Source organism: Citrus clementina, unplaced genomic scaffold (assembly GCF_000493195.1).
Source record: "Citrus clementina cultivar Clemenules unplaced genomic scaffold, Citrus_clementina_v1.0 scaffold_5, whole genome shotgun sequence".
Lineage (NCBI taxonomy): Eukaryota > Viridiplantae > Streptophyta > Magnoliopsida > Sapindales > Rutaceae > Citrus > Citrus x clementina.
Genome location: NW_006262201.1, coordinates 32,959,843 through 32,978,919, shown reverse-complemented (window position 1 = coordinate 32,978,919; position 19,077 = coordinate 32,959,843). Strand labels below are relative to the sequence as shown.

General features: G+C 36.8%; 4 protein-coding genes and 1 long non-coding RNA gene across 5 annotated transcripts in view; 2 read left to right on the top strand and 3 right to left on the bottom strand.

Annotated features, from left to right (window-relative positions):
* Positions 1-4,373: 4,373 nt before the first annotated feature.
* On the bottom strand, positions 4,374-5,927 carry LOC18040234 (non-functional pseudokinase ZED1). The gene is made up of 2 exons (XM_006433274.2): positions 5,765-5,927; positions 4,374-5,646 (listed from the first exon to the last, which is right to left on the bottom strand). The coding sequence occupies exon 2, from the start codon at positions 5,639-5,641 to the stop codon at positions 4,589-4,591; it is 1,053 nt and encodes a 350-aa protein (XP_006433337.2). The 5' UTR covers positions 5,642-5,646; positions 5,765-5,927; the 3' UTR covers positions 4,374-4,588.
* A 1,024-nt stretch (positions 5,928-6,951) lies between these two features.
* LOC18040233 (F-box protein At1g55000) lies at positions 6,952-8,920 on the bottom strand. Its single transcript, XM_006433273.2, has 2 exons — positions 8,327-8,920; positions 6,952-7,571 (listed from the first exon to the last, which is right to left on the bottom strand). The coding sequence occupies exons 1-2, from the start codon at positions 8,747-8,749 to the stop codon at positions 7,197-7,199; spliced, it is 798 nt and encodes a 265-aa protein (XP_006433336.1). The 5' UTR covers positions 8,750-8,920; the 3' UTR covers positions 6,952-7,196.
* A 198-nt stretch (positions 8,921-9,118) lies between these two features.
* Positions 9,119-11,819, bottom strand: LOC18040422 (protein AUXIN RESPONSE 4). The gene is made up of 2 exons (XM_006433272.2): positions 10,561-11,819; positions 9,119-9,576 (listed from the first exon to the last, which is right to left on the bottom strand). Exons 1-2 carry the CDS (start codon positions 11,743-11,745, stop codon positions 9,331-9,333), a joined length of 1,431 nt encoding a protein of 476 aa, XP_006433335.1. The 5' UTR covers positions 11,746-11,819; the 3' UTR covers positions 9,119-9,330.
* A 383-nt stretch (positions 11,820-12,202) lies between these two features.
* LOC18042184 lies at positions 12,203-14,477 on the top strand. The gene is made up of 4 exons (XR_002905171.1): positions 12,203-12,463; positions 13,456-13,835; positions 13,940-14,030; positions 14,106-14,477. It is a non-coding gene; the product is annotated as an uncharacterized LOC18042184 (long non-coding RNA).
* Positions 14,478-15,556: 1,079 nt separating this feature from the next.
* Positions 15,557-19,077, top strand: part of LOC18042183 (probable Xaa-Pro aminopeptidase P) — a 6,324-nt gene continuing 2,803 nt past the window's right edge. Inside the window, 7 exon segments of the mRNA XM_006433269.2 lie at positions 15,557-16,020; positions 16,525-16,650; positions 16,810-16,929; positions 17,043-17,318; positions 17,546-17,718; positions 18,102-18,353; positions 18,766-19,045. Coding sequence (XP_006433332.2) covers positions 15,688-16,020; positions 16,525-16,650; positions 16,810-16,929; positions 17,043-17,318; positions 17,546-17,718; positions 18,102-18,353; positions 18,766-19,045 — 1,560 coding nt within the window. The 5' untranslated portion in view covers positions 15,557-15,687.

The following is a 19,077-nucleotide window of genomic DNA, read 5'->3' as shown; positions in this document are numbered from 1 at the left end:
TTAGTTTTTTTGGTTCCATAAGTAATAAGAAATTTGTATGAAGTATCCTAAACTACTTGAATTAGTATACGATTGGCTTGATCAATTATTTCTGGATGAAGTCTCTTTAAATTTTACTCTCTAGAAACATGCACGAAAGAAATCAAAGAGTCATTAAAGGAAAAAGCAAGAAATTGTCAATGATTATAAAATAAATACCTATATGAAGAATAAAACCATCAAGCCAAAATTTAAGTGCCAACTTTACACTCTAAGGAAATCGATGCCAATCACTTTTAACTTGTTGGGCCAGATCCTACATGAAGGTTTTATTCCAAAAAAAAAAACAATGATAACAATAATAAAAAAAAACAATGATAACAATAATAAAAAAAATAGAAAAAGTTAATTCTGCGTACTTTTAGGAATATAGTTTGCGTTTCGGGGTTTGTATTTCCTTTTTTTTTTTTATATTAACTAGTCGTTAGGGCTTATTGAAGGGTTTTTTTTATTTAAATATATCCCATTTATCCTTAAATGCTAAATGTATACCCCATTACATACATATACCTCATAAAAGAGTAAAAAATCAAAAATAACCTAAAAAAATCATCTATTTACGTTTACTTCCTCTCTCATAACTTCTACATAATAACACAACCAAAGTCGAGTATACTCGACTTTTTACCTGACTTAATTAAAAGGAAAATTTTCATTTCAATTTAAGTCGAGTATTCTCAACCAATTACCGAACTTCAATGAAAAGTCAAGAATTTTTGCTGAATGAATATTGGGTAAGGTTAAATTAAAGTCGGGTATTCTCGACTCTCTACTCGACTTACTTGAAAAAATCGAGAATTTTTCAGATAATTTTTTATTTCAATTGAAGTCGAGTATTCTCGACTATTTACCCGACTAACATGAAAAAGTCGAGAATTTATGCTGAATTACTAATTGTGTATAGTTTGGTTAAAGTCGAGTATTCTCGACTATTTACCCGACTTCGAGGAGTTGGGTTTAGTTTTATGAGAATTTAGTTGTGGTTATTTTTATACTTTCTCTAATTTTTTAGAGTATATATATGTAAAATTTAAGAGTGTTATAATTTTAAGTATATATTGAGTATTTTGAAGGGAATGGGGTACATCCCACACAATTCTCCCCTTATTGAATGAGAAAAGTCAATTAATTAATTAGTTTCATTAAATTAATTCTGTGACAGTTTTGCCGTACTTGGAGCAGACACTATGTCGCTGAGGCCGCCGAAGAGAGTAAAAGATTTATTGATGGTAAACTGAAATATCTTTTGGATTTCCTTGAGATACTTTTGTTGAATCTCCCGCGCGCAGATGTGCATGGAATGAATTGATGCTCATCTCAAGTTTCTGTTTGCAGTCACCAAATATCAAAAGGAACTTGTAAAAATCCTGTGTGGTAGAAGAAGTCATCATTGGCTGAATTCCGGGGGAAGAAAGTGTTGAGGTTATGGGGCCCCAACAATTCTTCTGTGCGCTTGTGGGTGTAACATCCTTCTGGGTAATTCCATTGAGGTGGCAGTAAGGTTACCTAGGGCGTAACTGCCCGGCCCGTTGGCACAATTACAAATGTGTGCAGCCCCTCATGTCCATCCACCGCTTAGTGTGGGGCTCTGCACTTCCATTGTATAAGGAAATAAAGTTGCACCTTGGCTATCAGCTTAAGTTTGTTGGTTGAGATAGTGCAACTATGAGGGACTAATGCTCAGGAGAGAAGGAGGTCTTGGGTTCGATACCTGGAAGAGGCATAAATCCCTTGGGGGGTAGCCAAGTCAATGGTATGAAATAAGATGCTTTGAAGGACTCGGAGTATGTACTGAAGTGGGAGTGGCCTTCACTGGCCAGCTTAAGCTTTTAGCCCAATGGCAAGCGCTTGATCCTAACAGAAAGGAAGTCCAGGACACAAGACAAGGGACTAGAATGGCAGTTGATGCAGTTGTAGCAAGCATAAAAAGAAGAGCACAAACCATCACCACATTTGAAGACATTGCTGAGGTTCACGTTCGTTCTTTTCACTCTTGCATTAGTTTTATCCTGTCAATTTTTTATTTATTTTGACCTTTTTTTTTTCTTTTTCCTTTTCCAATGAAGTTTGGAACAGCAGCAGCAAATCGTGACAGAGAGATTGGTGAACTCATAGCCAAGGCTTTTGAGAAAGGCTGGGGAAACGATCTTCAGTTTTTGGCTGTAAGTTCCTTCTTGAATTCTTCCTCTTCTTTACTTTCTATCTGCTGCGCCTGTGAACCTGCTTTTACTTTTCAGTTTCTTCCATTTTGTTTATTAAGTTTTTTTTTTCCTGACTGATTTGCCATGTTCTACCTCTAGTTGTTCTATTTTAGGTTTGATCTCTCTTTTTTTTTTTTTTTTTTTTTGATTAAGAGGGGCTCTTTAAAGAGCTAAGAAATAACAAGGCGGGGATAAGCTACCCCGTAAATGTCTTGAGACATAAATTGGAGCACCCCTTTAGGTGGAGAGTTAAAAACATGTAGCCCTAACGGGAGAGAACAAGCTAACGTAGCCAAACAATCCGCGGCAAAATTCGCCTCCCTGTAAACGTGAGTAATCTCCACCCGCCAATTGCGTCTGATGAGTTCTTGGATAGCACGAATGAGAGGAGAGAACTCATTGTAATTCACCATGTTGTTCTTCACAAGCTGAGTAACACAGCGACTATCAACTTCAGCATACAGCCACCGGATCCCTTTATTCCACGCAAGAAGTAATCCTTGATATAGTCCCCATAATTCCGCCATAGTCACTGAGCAAGTCCCTAGATACATCCCAAAGCCAGCAACCCAATGACCATTGTGATCTCTCTTTCTTTTATGAAAATGAACTTTTTTTCTGCTACTTACAGGGGGCATGTTGTTTATTTATGGTCCTAAGTAATGATTCATCTAGTTGTTTTTTTTTTAAAAATAATTTTTGGTTTCTTGCTAAACTTCTTTTTAGTTTTTTTCTTCCTTAAACTTTTGCAGGGTGGAAATGCACCCCATAGTGAACTTCAGTTATATACGGGAATGACCCTGGACAGAGGCTATTTGTTACCTCACTTCATCACCAATCACAAGACAAAGGAATGTGTAAGCTTTTGATATATGAATTAATTACTTGATATTTATGAGCAATTCATTGTTCTGTTATGGATATTAATAATGAAGTAATTGGTGTTGCATAGTTCTTACCTTGAAGATATACTTTGTTGGATCCGCCTTGGTATTAATCAACCAGTGGTTTTATTTTAAAGGTTTGTCCTCAACCCTCTTGTTAATCTATAGACTTGAAGTTCTATGAAAATCAAAGAAACATTTAAAGGCAAGCTAATTGAAGTTACAAAGGAAATGATTACTGACTTTGGCTTAATGGATGTGCCTATTCTCAGTCTTTTGTATTGAGAAAATTTTCCCGTGCCATTTCTGCAAGCTTTTTGTAATTATTCTGTCAAGCTTGTTAGTTCTCATTTTTTTTTTTTTTTTAATATAAGGTACTTCCTTGGCCTTTCCTTTGAAGACAGTGTTTATCATCTCAGTTTGCAAAATCAACTTCTTGACTTGATAGAAAATAAGTTAATTTGGGTACTCAGCTTCATCCCAGGACTTGCTGCAACCTTGCCAAACCTCATGAGTAAACTTCATAATTGCGGGGGAAAATATATATCAGCCTCCCCTGTAGTCGTCCCAGATGCCAAGGTATTACATGCGTATGCTCTAAATTTGAACATAAAAGCTGCTATTCTTGCATGCTTGTATTTTTCTAAAAGTGATCCATTTCCTTTGCTCTTCCTGAAGGTGAAGAGGTGGGACTCGTCAATTGCTTCAATTTGGAGCACCGTCGTTTGGCTCTGCACTTGGAACTTCTTCAACAAGATTGCGACTGCAACTGCTCAGAGCTACCTTAAGGGACAGCAGGAAAAGGAACTAAAAGGATTGGCAAATAATATTTCATCGTCAACTTCAATGTCCAACTCTATCTAAACCATCTCAAAGGTATACATAAAAATTTAATGCTCTCAGATGTGATCAAATTTAGTGTCAGAACATTTTTGTCCGCTGTCACAACTAAATTTTCCGCATCACAAATCTGAAGTTTATTTTGTACCAAAAGCCACTTGTGCCCTTTTCAAGTTACTACTAGATTTTACTCTTTGACATGTAAGCTTAATTTTTCACATTTGGGTAACTAAACATGAATGATTTGCATTATCATCTGTGAGGTTCTTGTGAAAGTCATGTAGTTCTCTTCAGGTACATTCCAGTATAAATTCCTGTAAACATCTCGTAGCCGCATTCTTAATTGAATTAACAGCCGAAATGAAGGCTAATCTTGAATATTGTCGGATCAATGAAACACATAATCCCAGTAGCCAAATTGTATGAAATTAACCTCAAGAATAATTACACTTCATCGTAAGACAACAACGAAAATACAGAAGGAAGATGATACAGTGAGCAGTTGACCACAACGTTAGAACTTACATAGATTACAGACATGTACACGTACTATACTGAGAATCAACAAAGTGCCACATGAACTGTATATCCCCAATTTTGTAAGCATATTTTTACTTTATAAAATTAGACAGAAGTGCGATACATTTGCCTGAGTTTTTTGGCCACATCAATCATTGTTGGCCTATCTTCAGCTGAATGAGAGAGACATTTAAAGGCAAGCTCTACATAAGCTTGCAATTTCTCTTCTTTCCGAAAACAAGATCTATCCCCAACGATTACAGGATCAATATTCATGTATCCATTACTTCTGATAAATTTCTCCACACGGTCCGTTATGAAAAAATTACTACCACCAGTTGCAAGACGAGAAAGGTCACCTATGGTTCTTCCGGTTAAAAGCACGAGCAGTAACTTACCAAAGCTATAAACATCGGTCTTTTCATTGTAATAACCTGTAGTAAGGTCCTCTGGAGCAGCAAGTTCTAGTGATCCAATTGCAGTACTAGCTTTTATGTGGGTTTTACCTTCTGGAATTGACTTGGATAGTGAAAAATCAAACAATTTGGCCGCATATTCTTCCTGGAATAATATATTCCAAGGCTCGATGTTTCGAAACACTATAGGCTGAGGAAATCCAAAGTGTAGATATGCAACAGCATTAGCTATCTCCATTGCTACCTTTAGCCTATGTGTCAGTAGTAGAGGCTCCAAATGGGTCTGCAGTGGACCGTAAAGACGATCGGCAAGAGTACAATAATCCGCAGGTTCATAAACAAGGGCAGGCATTTCTGTCTCGAGACAACATCCAATCAACTTCAAGATGCTTTTGTGATTCATTTGTGATGCAAATACTATGTTATTGAAGCAGCGTTCGGATGCATAACGGACGGATTTACGGTACTTCATAACCAAGATTGGGCCCCGGTCCCGGAGAAAACCCATGTACAATATATAGCCTTCAATTTCGTCAATTGTAATATTCCTCATGCTATAATTGTTTATTGCTGTCTTCAGATCTTCACTGGAGAAGCTACGGATTGGGTTGCGTTTGCCATCAAAAGAGGCAATCAACTTCTCTAGAAAAATTTGGCCGTTCCTCAGTGTTGTAGTACACACTGTCTCTTCTTCCTTTCGATCTGATGATGATTTCTTGAATTTTCTCAACCAACAACTCATCTAACCTACGAAATGCTTAATTTTTCACTTTGTTTCAACGTACAAATATGTCATGCACGAAACATAATAATTATAAAGAACTTGAGAGGGAAATAAAATAACGAAAAAGAGGCCGACATGCACCTGTAACAACTATGTGGATGATTGATCTTGGAGTGACGTTGGAGAAAACGAGGGCCGGAGTTTGAGAGATGGATTAGCACTTATGCTCCAACTTTGAAGCGCAATGAAGATAACTTGTTTGTTGGAGAAGTTATGATGAGGAAGTCTTCCCCGTTAGCTATTGACTAATGAAGAAGTTATAAGGAAGTCTTCCCCAATCCCCGTCAACAATTGACTATTAAAGTAGGAAATGATATGTCCACTAACCAAGTTTTTCTCTCTATAGGGAGGAAACACCTCTCTTTTTAAAAGTGGTGCGCTTCACCAATCAGAATTTGTCATTTCATGGATTTGGTGAGCTTTTGCGGTGGGTTTTGTAAAATTTCGTATTCTTTATTCAATAGATCTTCCATGATTGTCGAGCTCACCGTTTTAGTATGCCGAGACGGTACCCAGATCCACATAAATTTTTCTTCTTTCTTTACTCTTGAAGGTTTTTTGTACGACGAAATAGAATTATGGCACAAAGAAAAAGAAAATAAAATTATCAAAAAGAGGTACTGATAAGCAAATAGCATTATCGGTAAACTTCTCAATTAAATGGACAATAATATCGCCTTCTCTGCCAATCACCCCAGATTCTAAGGTAATACATGTATGTATATGCTATAATTTCAAAATTCATGCTGCTGTGCTTGCATGCTTATGTTTTGCTGAAAATTGATCTCCTTCCTTTGCTTTTTCCCATAGATGAAGAGGTAGGACATATAATTTCTTCAATTTGGAACACCGTCGTGTGGCTCATGCTCTTTAACTTCTTCAGGAGGATTATGACTGCAACTGCGCAGAGCTATCTCAAAGAACAGTAGGAGAAAAAGATAAAAGCATTGTCAAAAGATGCTTCATCATCAGACCCTCCAACGTACGTCCAACACCATGTAAGCCATCACAAAGAGGTGGAGAGCAAATTTGGTTGTCGTAAAGTTTTCTCTGGCACAACTAAATATTCCATGGTTACAAATTAGGAGTCTAATTTGTCCGTAAAGCACATGACAGAAGCTACTACCCTTTTTGAGTCACTGCAAGTTTGCAACTTAAATTATTTGATTCCTTATCTATGTTATTCATGTGAAATGCTTGCCTGGATTATTAATTTCATTAGCAGCTAAGGTAAGTGTAAAAGTCAATTGTGAATATTGTGAAATTTGTGATCATAAGACACAAAAACCAGGGAGCCAAAGTGTATCACATTAACCTAGAAAATAATTACAATTTATCTTAAGACAACAATAAAAATACAGAGAAGGAAACTGGAGTGAACAATTGACCACAATATTGAACCAACATCGGTTGTAGACATGGTCTAGCTTATAATTGAATTCAAATATGAGCTCCATTGGGAAGACAATAAATTAAGGAATTGAATTCCAAGCAGTACTTTTGTCAATTTCCTTCAAGCCAAAGCACCCTGCCTTTCCCATTCAAGGTCAGCAGAGAATTCAGAGAGAGCAGCCCGCAGGTTACCATTGGAAATAGACAAGTAATATTGAGCAGTTTCATCATCAACTTGCATGCTTCTCCTCAAGGAGTTGATTATCCTTCTCCTGCCATGAACAGAGGTCACCCTGTTCAGCAAACAACTAGGCTTTTTCTCAGGTGCACCTTCCAGATAGAGCACTGCTACTTCCCTTTTCGCATAGGTGTCAAACTCTATGTAGCATATTCCATCTATAAGAAGTTCTGGACTGCTTATAGGGATCAATAACCTCTCCCTCGAATATATGCCATGATCACTCATCATATTATTTAACCGTTTAATGTCCATAACCTGCAGACAGAAGAAGTAATGTAGATGACATGTTAATGCCCTTGCTTTTGAGTCCATCACAAAAAAAAATAAAAAGCCACTTCACTAGTACTATAACAATGAAACAAAAGATATCTTTGTATAAAGTTTGAATTCAAGCAGTCAGAAAGACAGAATGAAATTTCTGTAAGAATCTAAACGAGACACAGACCATTTCTATGCAGTACAATATTCTAACTTTTGCACACTAATGTAATGGAGTAAAAGAAGAATTCAGCTTCTATAGCTAAATCATTAAAAGATGAATGTCTCTACCTTTTGTTTTCATTTATATTTCCCCTTTCACATTGAAAAGGGACAAACTCTACCTTTTACTAAGAAAGCACTTGCTCATGAAACCAATATAGCTAATGAACCAACCTGAACAACCTTCCACAGCACTTCTTTTGAGCTTGCTTTTCAGTTTCAATCACACTTCATAATTGAATCATCAAATTCTATTATAATCTTCAGTCATTGTAGCAAACATATTTACATCATCAATCATACAAGCAGTAACAAAAGGTGAAACATTTTATCGAACAACTCTTCCATAGCAGAAATTCAGTCAAGCCCGAAGACAATTTTCCAACAAATTTCACAATTCGACCCGCATTTCCAATAAATTTTCAATCTTTTTTTTAATTATTAACCTCACACCGTATTTCAATCGCCAAAATTTACCTTAAAATTTTTTTAAAAAGTAAATAAAAGAACAAAAAAAACAATTCAGCTACCTGAACGGAGTACTTAACGGCGAGGCTAGCGACCGTATCTCCACGCGCTAAACGATGCGAAATGGCGAACTTTCCAATCCCATTATCTCTCCAGAATGATCCATTCAAGGGCATTCCCACAACTTCTTTAAGCTTCCATGGAGCCATGAATGCGAGGACGATCATGTTGTTATCCGACGCGACGGAGCTCCACGCTCTGCAGACGCAGCTGGCGCGTGCGAGGTCCGTGACGCTGAGTTTTGACAGGATTAAACGCAGCGTATCGGGGCAGGCGAGGGCGCTGAAGTGGGAGTTCATTGGAGAGATTACGGTTGATGGGTCGGTGAAGCTTGAGGCTGAGGCTGAGGCTGAGGATGAGGAGGACGACAGGAGATGGTTTTGGAGCTCTTCTTCGGCGTCGTTTTGGTCGCCACAGCAGCCCATTTTTCAGATGGACTATGTTTGGTGCTTGTGGAGCTTTTATTCTTTGGTGGGTCTTTGACTATCACTTATTTTTTGTCTAAATTTTTTAATGTTGAACCGATACGATGCTTCTAGATTTTTTTGTACACGCATAAAAAGATCATCTAAATGTTACTTTGGATTAATTTAGATCAGAAAGAATTCTAATTCGGTAGGAGAAAAAGAAATTAAAGATGAAGAATCATTATGCTATAAATTGTATGTTACAAATGTGAAATTAATATTTAATTATACCTAAAAAAGAATTTCTGTATAAATGCAGCCTTAAAATTCTGATGTATGCAATCACCCACTCGACTATTGGAGCAATTTCCTTTTCCTCACTCAAGCTTAGAAATAATCATATATTAATTCACACAGACAAGGGGGTTGTTCAGTTTCAATGTAATAATAAACAAAAAACCTATCCAGGAGGAATAAAAACTACAAAAGGATAAGATTAAAAACTTGTTCCAGGAATAGAAAAAGCTTTTCCTATTGTAGGTAGTGTAATGCCTGAGCTCCATTTGACAGTTAACTAGTATAGAAGAGATGAAAACAGATCATTGACCCCATGTATGGCCAAGCCCGTAAGCATCCATATAGCCTGCCGCATGAGCATGACCTTCATGGTTGTCATGGCCACTGTGACTATGATGATGGTCGTGATTATGGCCACTGCTACTAGCTTCATCAAACATCTTCTGTATATGCTCGGGTATGGGCTCTTCCTCGACTTGTCTAACAGTTTTTGGTAAAGAAGAAACAAAATCAGCAATGTGCTTAGCTAGTTCATCAGCAGAGTCTACCTGAAATCAGCGGTAATAGGAGCTTAGTTAATTTCTAAACTCAAAAGATGCATGAAATATTGAAGTGACAATAAAAGAGAGCAAGTCTTCGGAGTGATTTGATAATAATCTGCCAAATTATTGGAAAAGAATGTGGAATATTTCAAGTGATGTTCAAACATTTTTTACCATCATATGAAGCAACGTATGCCTTTGACAGCATACTGCTGAGTACTTGCTTCTCTATTTCATTCATAAGTGACAAAATAATTTAAGCAACTAATCTAAGCAGTAGAATCTAAGAATGATTGACTTGAGTGGACTTCAATGATAACATTTTCAAGGAAAACCTAAAGACTATGAGTACCCCTTTTGAAAATAGACAAGACATGCATCAATTGGTAGATTTTCTGATCTAGTTTTCAGTAAAGATAGCATTCTTTGGATGAGAACTCAGGTTATTTATGAATCAGCTCACTCATGCAGGGATATGAGTGAAAAGTGCAAATAAAATCTGGCAAGCAAGGCACGAAACAAAAGATCATATGAGAAAATATAATCATATTCATCTAAATTTAAATGCTTTTCTTTTGTCTAATCCTTCAGAATTTATCTGACTCAAGTTGTTTTTACTTGTTAGTCAACTCCAAGCATACTGATCACCTCACTTCTACAGGCACCAAAGTTGGTTCAAATGATCTCCCATAATCCATTTACCACCCAAGAGTGCAACAGAAATTTGTCGCATTTACTAGTAATACATTCTCTAGCTAATACACATATGCAAAAGAACATTTGTTCAGGAGGCAGTTCAGTCAAGCCATTTTAAGACCTAACATCCTCATTCATAAAAACAAATTAAATGTACCATGTTCAGAATCTGTTTATCAATGATCACGGTATAAAATCAAATCCATCCAAAAGAATCCATAGTTAGAAATTTCTACACATAAATAATTATACAAAGTAAATCAGCAAAAAATCTAGGACAAAATAAACCCTCACCTGAGGCCAACGTCCTCCTGAATGTCCCACAAATTTTGCCTGCGGAAGTGCATCCGCAACTCGACTTCCTTCCTCACTCCATTCCTTAGACCAAACACTAGACCAAAGTATTTGCATCGGTATTCCTTTTATCCCCTCCGAACTGCCCCATTCTGCCATATCAAAGCTGTTATTCAGCTTCCTCCCCATCTCTGAAACAGCTCTACACCGATCTCTTCCCTTCAAAAGCACTCTATTATCCTCAACATCAAAACTGCCAACCTTCTTCATACAACAAAACCTAATCAACCACTGATATCCAAACGAAGATCCTAAAACAAAATCCCTAATCAACGGTAAATTCAATGCAAAAAGAGGCAAAGCAGGCTTAATTCCAGTATCTAGAAGTGTTAGACTTTTTACTGAACCAGGATTTTCAGCAACCCAATTAGCACTCATTGGCAAAGCTGAATCATGTAAAACTAAATGCACAGGAGCTAAATTAAAAGTATCTATAACTTGCCCTAAAACCCTACCAACCTCATCACTTCCCAATTCAATAACTTTAACACTCTTCCTCTCCAAAACCCTAGCTTTCAGTATCTCCTCGTAAGGAATTTGCCCAGTCTCAACAATCTGATCAAACGCCCAAAAAAAGCCCTTTTCTTGAATCAACCCATAAACATCCTTAAACCTCTGAAAGGCCCCATCTGATCTCTCTTCAAACTCCATCCTTGATCTATCAGAAAACCCATTTCCGGGCAAATCAACGGCTATAACATTAAACTTTTTAGACCTCAGAGAATTGATCATTTCACGAAATGCAAACGAACTTAAACCCAAACCATGAATGATAAACACATTCTCAGTCGAATCGATACCGTTTTGGAAAGTGAAAAGCTCGATGGGGGATTGATTAGGGCTCGTTTGGACTTTGATAATGCGGCCGTTAGAGTAGTGATGGCGAAGAGAGCTGTCTAAGCTGAGAAACCAAGACCTGGGATTGTTGTCTTGAGGAGTGAATGAAATGAAGAGAAGAGTTATAAGTGAAACAAAAAGAACTAAATAGCACCAAAATAAAAATGGGTTTGTGTGTTGTTGGGGTTCTTTTGTTTGTGAAATTTGTTTTTGCTTTGGTTGCTCCTCTTGATGCCGCTGATTTTGTAGTTGTGGTTCTTGCTCTGGCTCTTCAGTTATGATCGGCATGTTCCGTTCTTGATGATTTTTCAATTTTTCCTTATTGGATGGAAGCTGAAGTGAAAAGATCTAATGGAGATTGGAAATTGCTCAGGAGAAAGTGGAAAGTGACCGTTGCTTTATACTTTTGAAGAAGCAAAACGGCATCGTTTTAAATATAAAACTTTATTAAATAGGTCTTAAACTTTTCCTAATTTATATTTAATCTTTTTTTCCAAAAATTTATTTTTATAAAGTTTAAAAATGAACTTTACATTTGTAAAGTGGGGTAGATTATTTTACATATAATATAAATTATGAGTGACGTTGTTTCACTAACTCAATTATAAAGTACCATATTCTCATTATCATATATCCTTTTAGGGTCTAGCTACCGTGCCCTCGTGGGCACCGTGTCCCCTTAATTTGTCTTAATCTAGTCGAGCCGTTAGATTATAATGACTCTTATCCAATGGTTGAGATTTAGAAAGCAAACGATGATGTGAAGTGGGCAACCGTCCAAACCCATTTGAGGTGTAAGATTAGGTTTAGGGTTTTGTAAATCGTTACCCGTATTTAGATTAGGTTGTGAGCAATTTTCGTGAAACAACCAATAGTTTCATAATTGTGTGTGACTACAGCTGCAGCCGCGATGCGAGGTTAGCTTTTCGAAGTCGATTGTGGTGACTTTTGCAATTGTTGTGGTCGTATTGAAGAAACAGAAGGGATTGCGTAAACCATCATTAAGGTAAGGGTATTTTTTAAAAAAATCCATGATTTGTGACGCGAATCATCTGTAGCTGACAATATAGTTGGTGCGAAATTAGATTTCATGTGGAGAATGTGAAGATATCAACAATATAGGGTGTAAATTTGTAAGTAAAATATCTAGGAATTTTATGAACAACGTAGTAATATAAATGAGTTTTTGACTATTGTTTGTAAGTAAGCAACACATGTATTGAAATTGTAAGAGAGAATGATTTAGGCAATATTAATTCAGGGCAGTGAGAGCTGCACCTGAGACAATTGAGTTGAATGCTGCTGAGAATAAATGAGGTCGGAAGTTAGATTTCCCACTGGGTGAGAGGTAGAAAATCGCGGAGTAGCAGGGAAAAAATATTGAAAACAATTTGGGGATTATATAGCAGGAGGTGAATATGGCCCATTTAAAGTTGTATGATTGATAAGAAACAATCTAGGTTTTGCTCTTTGTGTTTGCCATATTTCCCTTTTCTTTATCTTCAGGTTGACAATGGCTTCGGCTGCAACGCTATAGAAGCATCTGCGAAGTGACAAATTAGATGCGAATCCGACTGAATTTTGGAAAATGATATCAGAATTTTTGTGCTTGTATAATAACAATGGGATTAATTAGTTTAAATGTTTTCATTGTTTTAAAGTAAATGTAATGGAAATTGAATGTATGTATGACAATTTAACAGACAGGGGGATGTTAGTAAGTTGTACGATGAACAAGTTTGGAAAGTACGAACAAGAAAAGGGAAATTGCAGCAAGTAATAAAATTAAGTGAAGCGTGAGCATTTAGATGAGGGGTAATGGTACATGTTTATGGGTCGTTGTACATATGTTTGGTTAATTTTTTGGAAATGGTTTTAGTTTCTTTTGCTGATGGTAACATTCAGCACATGTTTGTTTTATGTGTCCATGATATGTATTTATATGGTGCTGTACAATATAGTTTGATGGTAATAAATAAATGTACCATTGAATTTCAGAAATGAAGGCGGTGGGAAGTAATAAGCGTAAGGGATGTGAGAGTGACAGGGAGACTGAAGAGGTTGGTGATGATGGAAGCATTGAAGGGAGAAAAAAGAGGCAGTGTCGCAATGGGTTCATAAGATGTTTGTAAGCTTTGTTAATCGGAAAAAAATGGTCATAACCTGTTAATGGTTCAGTAGTAAGTATGGTTTATAGATAGCTAATTCTGTAATGATATAATGGTTCAGTAGTAAGTATGGTTTATGGACCGGGCATGAATACGCTGCCAAAAGAACTTCCATGGATGTCCCATACTCCTGGTATTTTGCTCCACCCTCCACCTGTTGACACCAAAACTGTTCAACACATGCTTTACCCTCTTCCCCCTACAATACAGGTCAATTTTCCACGTTTTTTCATCTACATTTTGTACAATATGCATTAATTATCTACTAAACTCAAAAGTAGCTGATCAGTTACCTTTTCCCCATGTCAAAACAGTTTCAGTCCAATCTATATTCGACCGAAACTCCTGCTGCTGGACATGACTTCATGCGAGTGCTATCAACCAGCAGTGATGAGGACTCTATAAGTAAGTTTGTCCCACTGTAATTCATAATTGCATAATTGCATTTTTACTTACTATTTTTACTTGTTGATATTGCAGGCCTGTAAAGGTGATTGTGTCCCAACATGCATAATCGAACGCTGCAATGTGCTCGCTCTTCCACATTTGTCCATCCTTCTTCCAATTACTAAAGCTGAAACATATCTACTTCTTACTTTCAAACCAATGATGTCAAAGGAACTCCACCAACTATGATATTTATGCACATTTTGTGTCATGTAACTCATGGTTACTTTACATAACTACCAACTTCAACTGTGTTTTGATAAACATTCGTTGCTTTATTGGACATGCTTTATTGTTATGGATATATGACAATTATGTGTTTTGAACTCCGGTTGTATATTTCTTATGTCGACGTTGCATCTTGGATTTTTAATTCCCCCTACATACATACGCAATTACGATATCTTTTGACTATTCCAGTTATGTTATCCATATATTAATTTAACTTGCTTGTCTATTTCTTCCCTTGCATTTACTTTTGCATTACCATTTACTTCATTTATGCTAGCTGCCAAATCAAACCGGATTTGAAAGCACCTCTTCATTTGGTTAACTATTCTTCTTCATATCTATTTCATTCCAACTAAGGCTATTATTTAATCAACTTACAAATTACAAATATCTTGGCTATATGGTCATTCCCCTTTTATTCAACCACCCAATGTTAACAGACATTTAGTATTTGAAGCCCGACCATTGGTGATACCAATGTTTCAACACAAGCATTCATTTTTCAGCTATTTCAATTTCGTATGTGTTGTTTGCTGAACTCATTTTTCCGATATCAAACAGTTTCATTCTTCCTCCATGGTTTATTCTAATTCTGCTTGTTATTCAAATCCTACCCACATTTATTTTGAATCATTTACCAATGCATAATTACTCTTTCTCAAAAGCTCAACAATTTCTTGTCTTCCCTAATTAACTCGTTGTTAACGCAACTATAGTTCCTTCCCCCTTTACTTCGTTTTACTATTTCTTTTATTACGAACCAAAAAAATACTTCCTATCCTTTCCCTATTACAACTGCTTAATGTTTTATGCGTCCTACAACAATGAAATTGTTACTAATGTACATCTTATTGTCCCTCAACACAATACTTGCTTCTACTTTATTTGTGCCACGTAAATAATTTATTGTTATGGAAACCAACAGATTCTTGTTTCCTTAAACAAGATAATAGCAACGCCAACAGTTCCAGTCTTTTTACCTGCACTCCTGGTTTCCTCATCTGCAACGTGGCGTTTTTAGAACTACACAATCTTTCTCCTTTTCATCGAACGGCGACTTAACTACAAGACAAATTAAGGGGACACGGTGCCCACGAGGGCACGGTAGCTAGACCCATCCTTTTATCTTCTAAAAAGAAATTCCTTTTATCCTTTTTGAATATTAATATTTCCTTAATATTTCTATAACCAAAATGTTTTACGATTTTTCTAGAAGAACGACACCGTTTTCAGTTACTTCTTGTCATGTCTCCGCCCAAAACTGAAACGAAGCAAACTGAAGTACCTTCCATTTTTAGTTTCTTACAAACTCAAACCTTATCTTCATCACCTCCGTCTTTCTCTCTCTCTCTCTCTCTCTCTCTCTCTCAAGAGAATTGCTAGCATGTACTCACTACCATCACAAGCAATGCGCCCTCTCTCTCTCTCACCATGCCTCACCAGATCATCTTACCTTCGTTTCCGCATCCTGTCCTCTCTTTCCCTTCCTCCTATTTTCCATAATTCCCAAACCCGCCTCTCATTTTCTAAAAATTACACAAGGCCCCATCTTTTTATCAGAAATTGCACTTCCATCACCGCCAAGCCATCTTCGGAGTTCAACAGGAACCGGACCCAGGATGCTCCGGACGAGAAGCTCCGTGCTCTTCGGGAGCTGTTTTCGAGGCCGGGTGTTAATATTGACGCGTATATCATACCTTCTCAGGATGCTCATCAGGTTTAAATTTTGGATCTTTTTGCTGTTTTTGATTTTTTTATGGTAATTCTAGATAAACATACTAGTTGGTTTGCTTTGTGTTTTTCAAATGATATGAAAGTTTGAAACTTTGGACTGTTTCATTGGCTTTGTTATTTTTAATTTTTTGGTTCATGTTTACGTGTTTATGGTTCTGTCTCATAATTGTTATGAAAAATCTGAGCTTTGGTTTAAATGGTTAGTTTTTTAACCAGAATTTATGTGCTTCTCGATTTAATTTTAGTGTTAATGGCAGTTTTCTGCAATTGCTTTAAAAAAATTTAGCTTTATTGTTGGTTGTTGGATCAATTTCATTTTTTGTAATTTGTTTCCTCTGGCCATTGTATGAGTTTTAGAAGGAAGATCAGCCATTCTTTTAAGGTTTGCTGCTTGTTTGGTCTTGTTGGCTCATTCTTCTTGGTAATGTAAATATTGACATTTTTATTTTCCTCTATTTAAATATTAGCTTTCCTTTTGGATGTTCAGAGTGAATTCATTGCGGAATGTTATATGAGGAGGGCGTATATATCTGGATTTACGGGCAGTGCTGGCACTGCTGTTGTTACAAAAGATAAAGCAGCTCTTTGGACAGATGGTCGTTATTTTCTTCAGGTTTGTGATCAAAACTCGAATCTTCTTGCTGTGCTAGAATTTGCATCTTCTACTACGTAGTCAAATAGTTTTGGTTTGTGTTATAACGCCAGGATTTTATGCATTTGAAAAATCGAGTCTGAGATGTAGCAGCTAATTATCTCCGTTTGTGATCGTTAGGCTGAGAAGCAGTTGAGCTCTAGCTGGATTCTCATGCGGAGTGGCAATCATGGAGTCCCTACAACTTTTGAATGGTTAAATGATGTTTTGGCACCAGGAGGCAGAGTTGGCATTGATCCCGTGAGCAATTCCTCAACTTCCTAAATTGGGTGGAGCACGTAATTTTTCTGTTCTATTTTAGGCGCTTGCATGTTCCTGATGCCACTTTTTCTTTGAAAATGTGAAGGGTGCAGTTTCTTTTCTCTTCTGATGCTGCAGAGGAATTAAAGGAGGCTATAGCTAAGAAGAATCATGAGTTAGTATACTTGTATGATCTAAATCTTGTGGATGTTATATGGAAGGAATCAAGGCCGAAGCCTCCAAATAAACCAATTAGAGTACATGCCCTGAAATATGCCGGGCTTGATGTGGCATCAAAACTATCTTCCTTGAGGTCGGATCTTGTTGATGCGGGTTCATCTGCAATTGTGATATCTATGCTTGATGAAATTGCCTGGCTGCTGAATTTGGTAATATTCTAATCTACTCCCTTGGACCTGCTCTGTCAATTTTAACTGGACTTTTTAGAATCACTTTACCATAATGCACTGCCTTTGTTGCATCATTGAAAACTAGTTAAAGCTTCTCTGGTAGTACAGATTTAGGAGGAAAATTTTGTGTTAAACCTATTTATTCAGTAATGTCATGTTTTATCTTTATATGCCAACAAGAATGATTCTCCAAATTTCTTTTGCAGAGAGGAAGTGATGTTCCACACTCGCCTGTTATGTATGCGTACTTAATCGTGGAAATGGATAGAGCAAAATTATTTGTGGATGATTCTAAAGTTACTCCAGATGTGATGGATCACTTGAAGAATGCTGGTGTGGAGTTGAGGCCATACAATTCCATCCTTTCTGAAATAAAAAGGTAAGTTTGGTGGGTTTGATATTCTTGCTATGAGAACATGCCATGCAGAATTGGTATCAATTTGTATGGTAATGTGAAGAAGTTTTGCTTTCTATCTTTTTTTTTTTTTTGCCCCCCATTATGACATCATATTGTGCAAAAAATTCCACACTGGTACTTCAATGGTTGGCTTAGACATCTGTTTGTTACAGTTTTAAGATGCCTCAAACCATGTGGCTGTTAGAACAAGATGAACTACAATCTGTGTAGTGGTGTGAGAACTGTTGCTTACAGTGGGCAGCATTTTCATCTAACATGCCAAATATTTTGTGCTTGTTATGTAGTCATGTAAACTCATTTGATAAATGTCATAAGCTAATAAATGACCTTTTCTTCATTTTCAGTTTGGCAGCTCAAGGAGCTCAACTTTGGCTGGACCCTTCCTCTGTTAATGCTGCTATTATGAACACCTATGAGATTGCCATTGAGAAGTATCTCACAAGTAATAATAATAAAAAAAGTAAGACCAAGATGCATACTGACACCACTGGTCAGTCTGGAGGACCTGCTGGGGTTTTCAGGACATCCCCTATCGCCTTCTCGAAGGCAGTGAAAAATTCTGCTGAGCTAGAAGGAATGCTAAACTCTCATTTAAGGTATTGATTCTTCCAACAGAAGGTACTGAAGTTATCATCAATATGCTTCTTCTGGACATCTTTTAGGGTTCCTATGTAATGGCCTGCCCTAAAATGCAAGAGTCAAAATGGACTTACTCGTCAATGAAGAAAGAGTAATGTGTGAAAACTGATAAGAATTCAATTTGATGATGTTATTTTTTTGTGGATTTTTTGGCAAAAATATCTTGGAACATTATTTGGGAAAGGGTCATGAAGAGTGTCTTCTGAACAAGAACAGGATAGAAACTCTGGATCCATAAACAGTCGTGCACTCTCTTCTTGAGGAGGCAACTTAATATTTTTGTTGCAAGAAATCTTCTATCAGCTTGAGAAAGCATATCAACTAAATATTTTTTTAAGAAATATATTTATCATGATGTTCTTTTCGCAGGGATGCTGCTGCTTTAGCACAATTTTGGGTCTGGCTGGAAGAAGAAATTCATAATGGTGCAAAACTAACAGAAGTAGATGTTGCAGATAAACTTCTTGAATTCCGGTCAAAGCAGTCTGGTTTTCTAGATACCAGCTTTGATACCATAAGCGGTATATCGACTTCTGAAATCTTGATTACCTATCTTTTAGCTTATTTATTTCCATTTGAACCTGATTTATGTAGATTCTTTGCTCTCTGCACCATAGAAAGAAGTTATCTTGGTCTTCTCATTCATTTCTTCTGCAACATGGAAGTTAGTTTATGGTAATC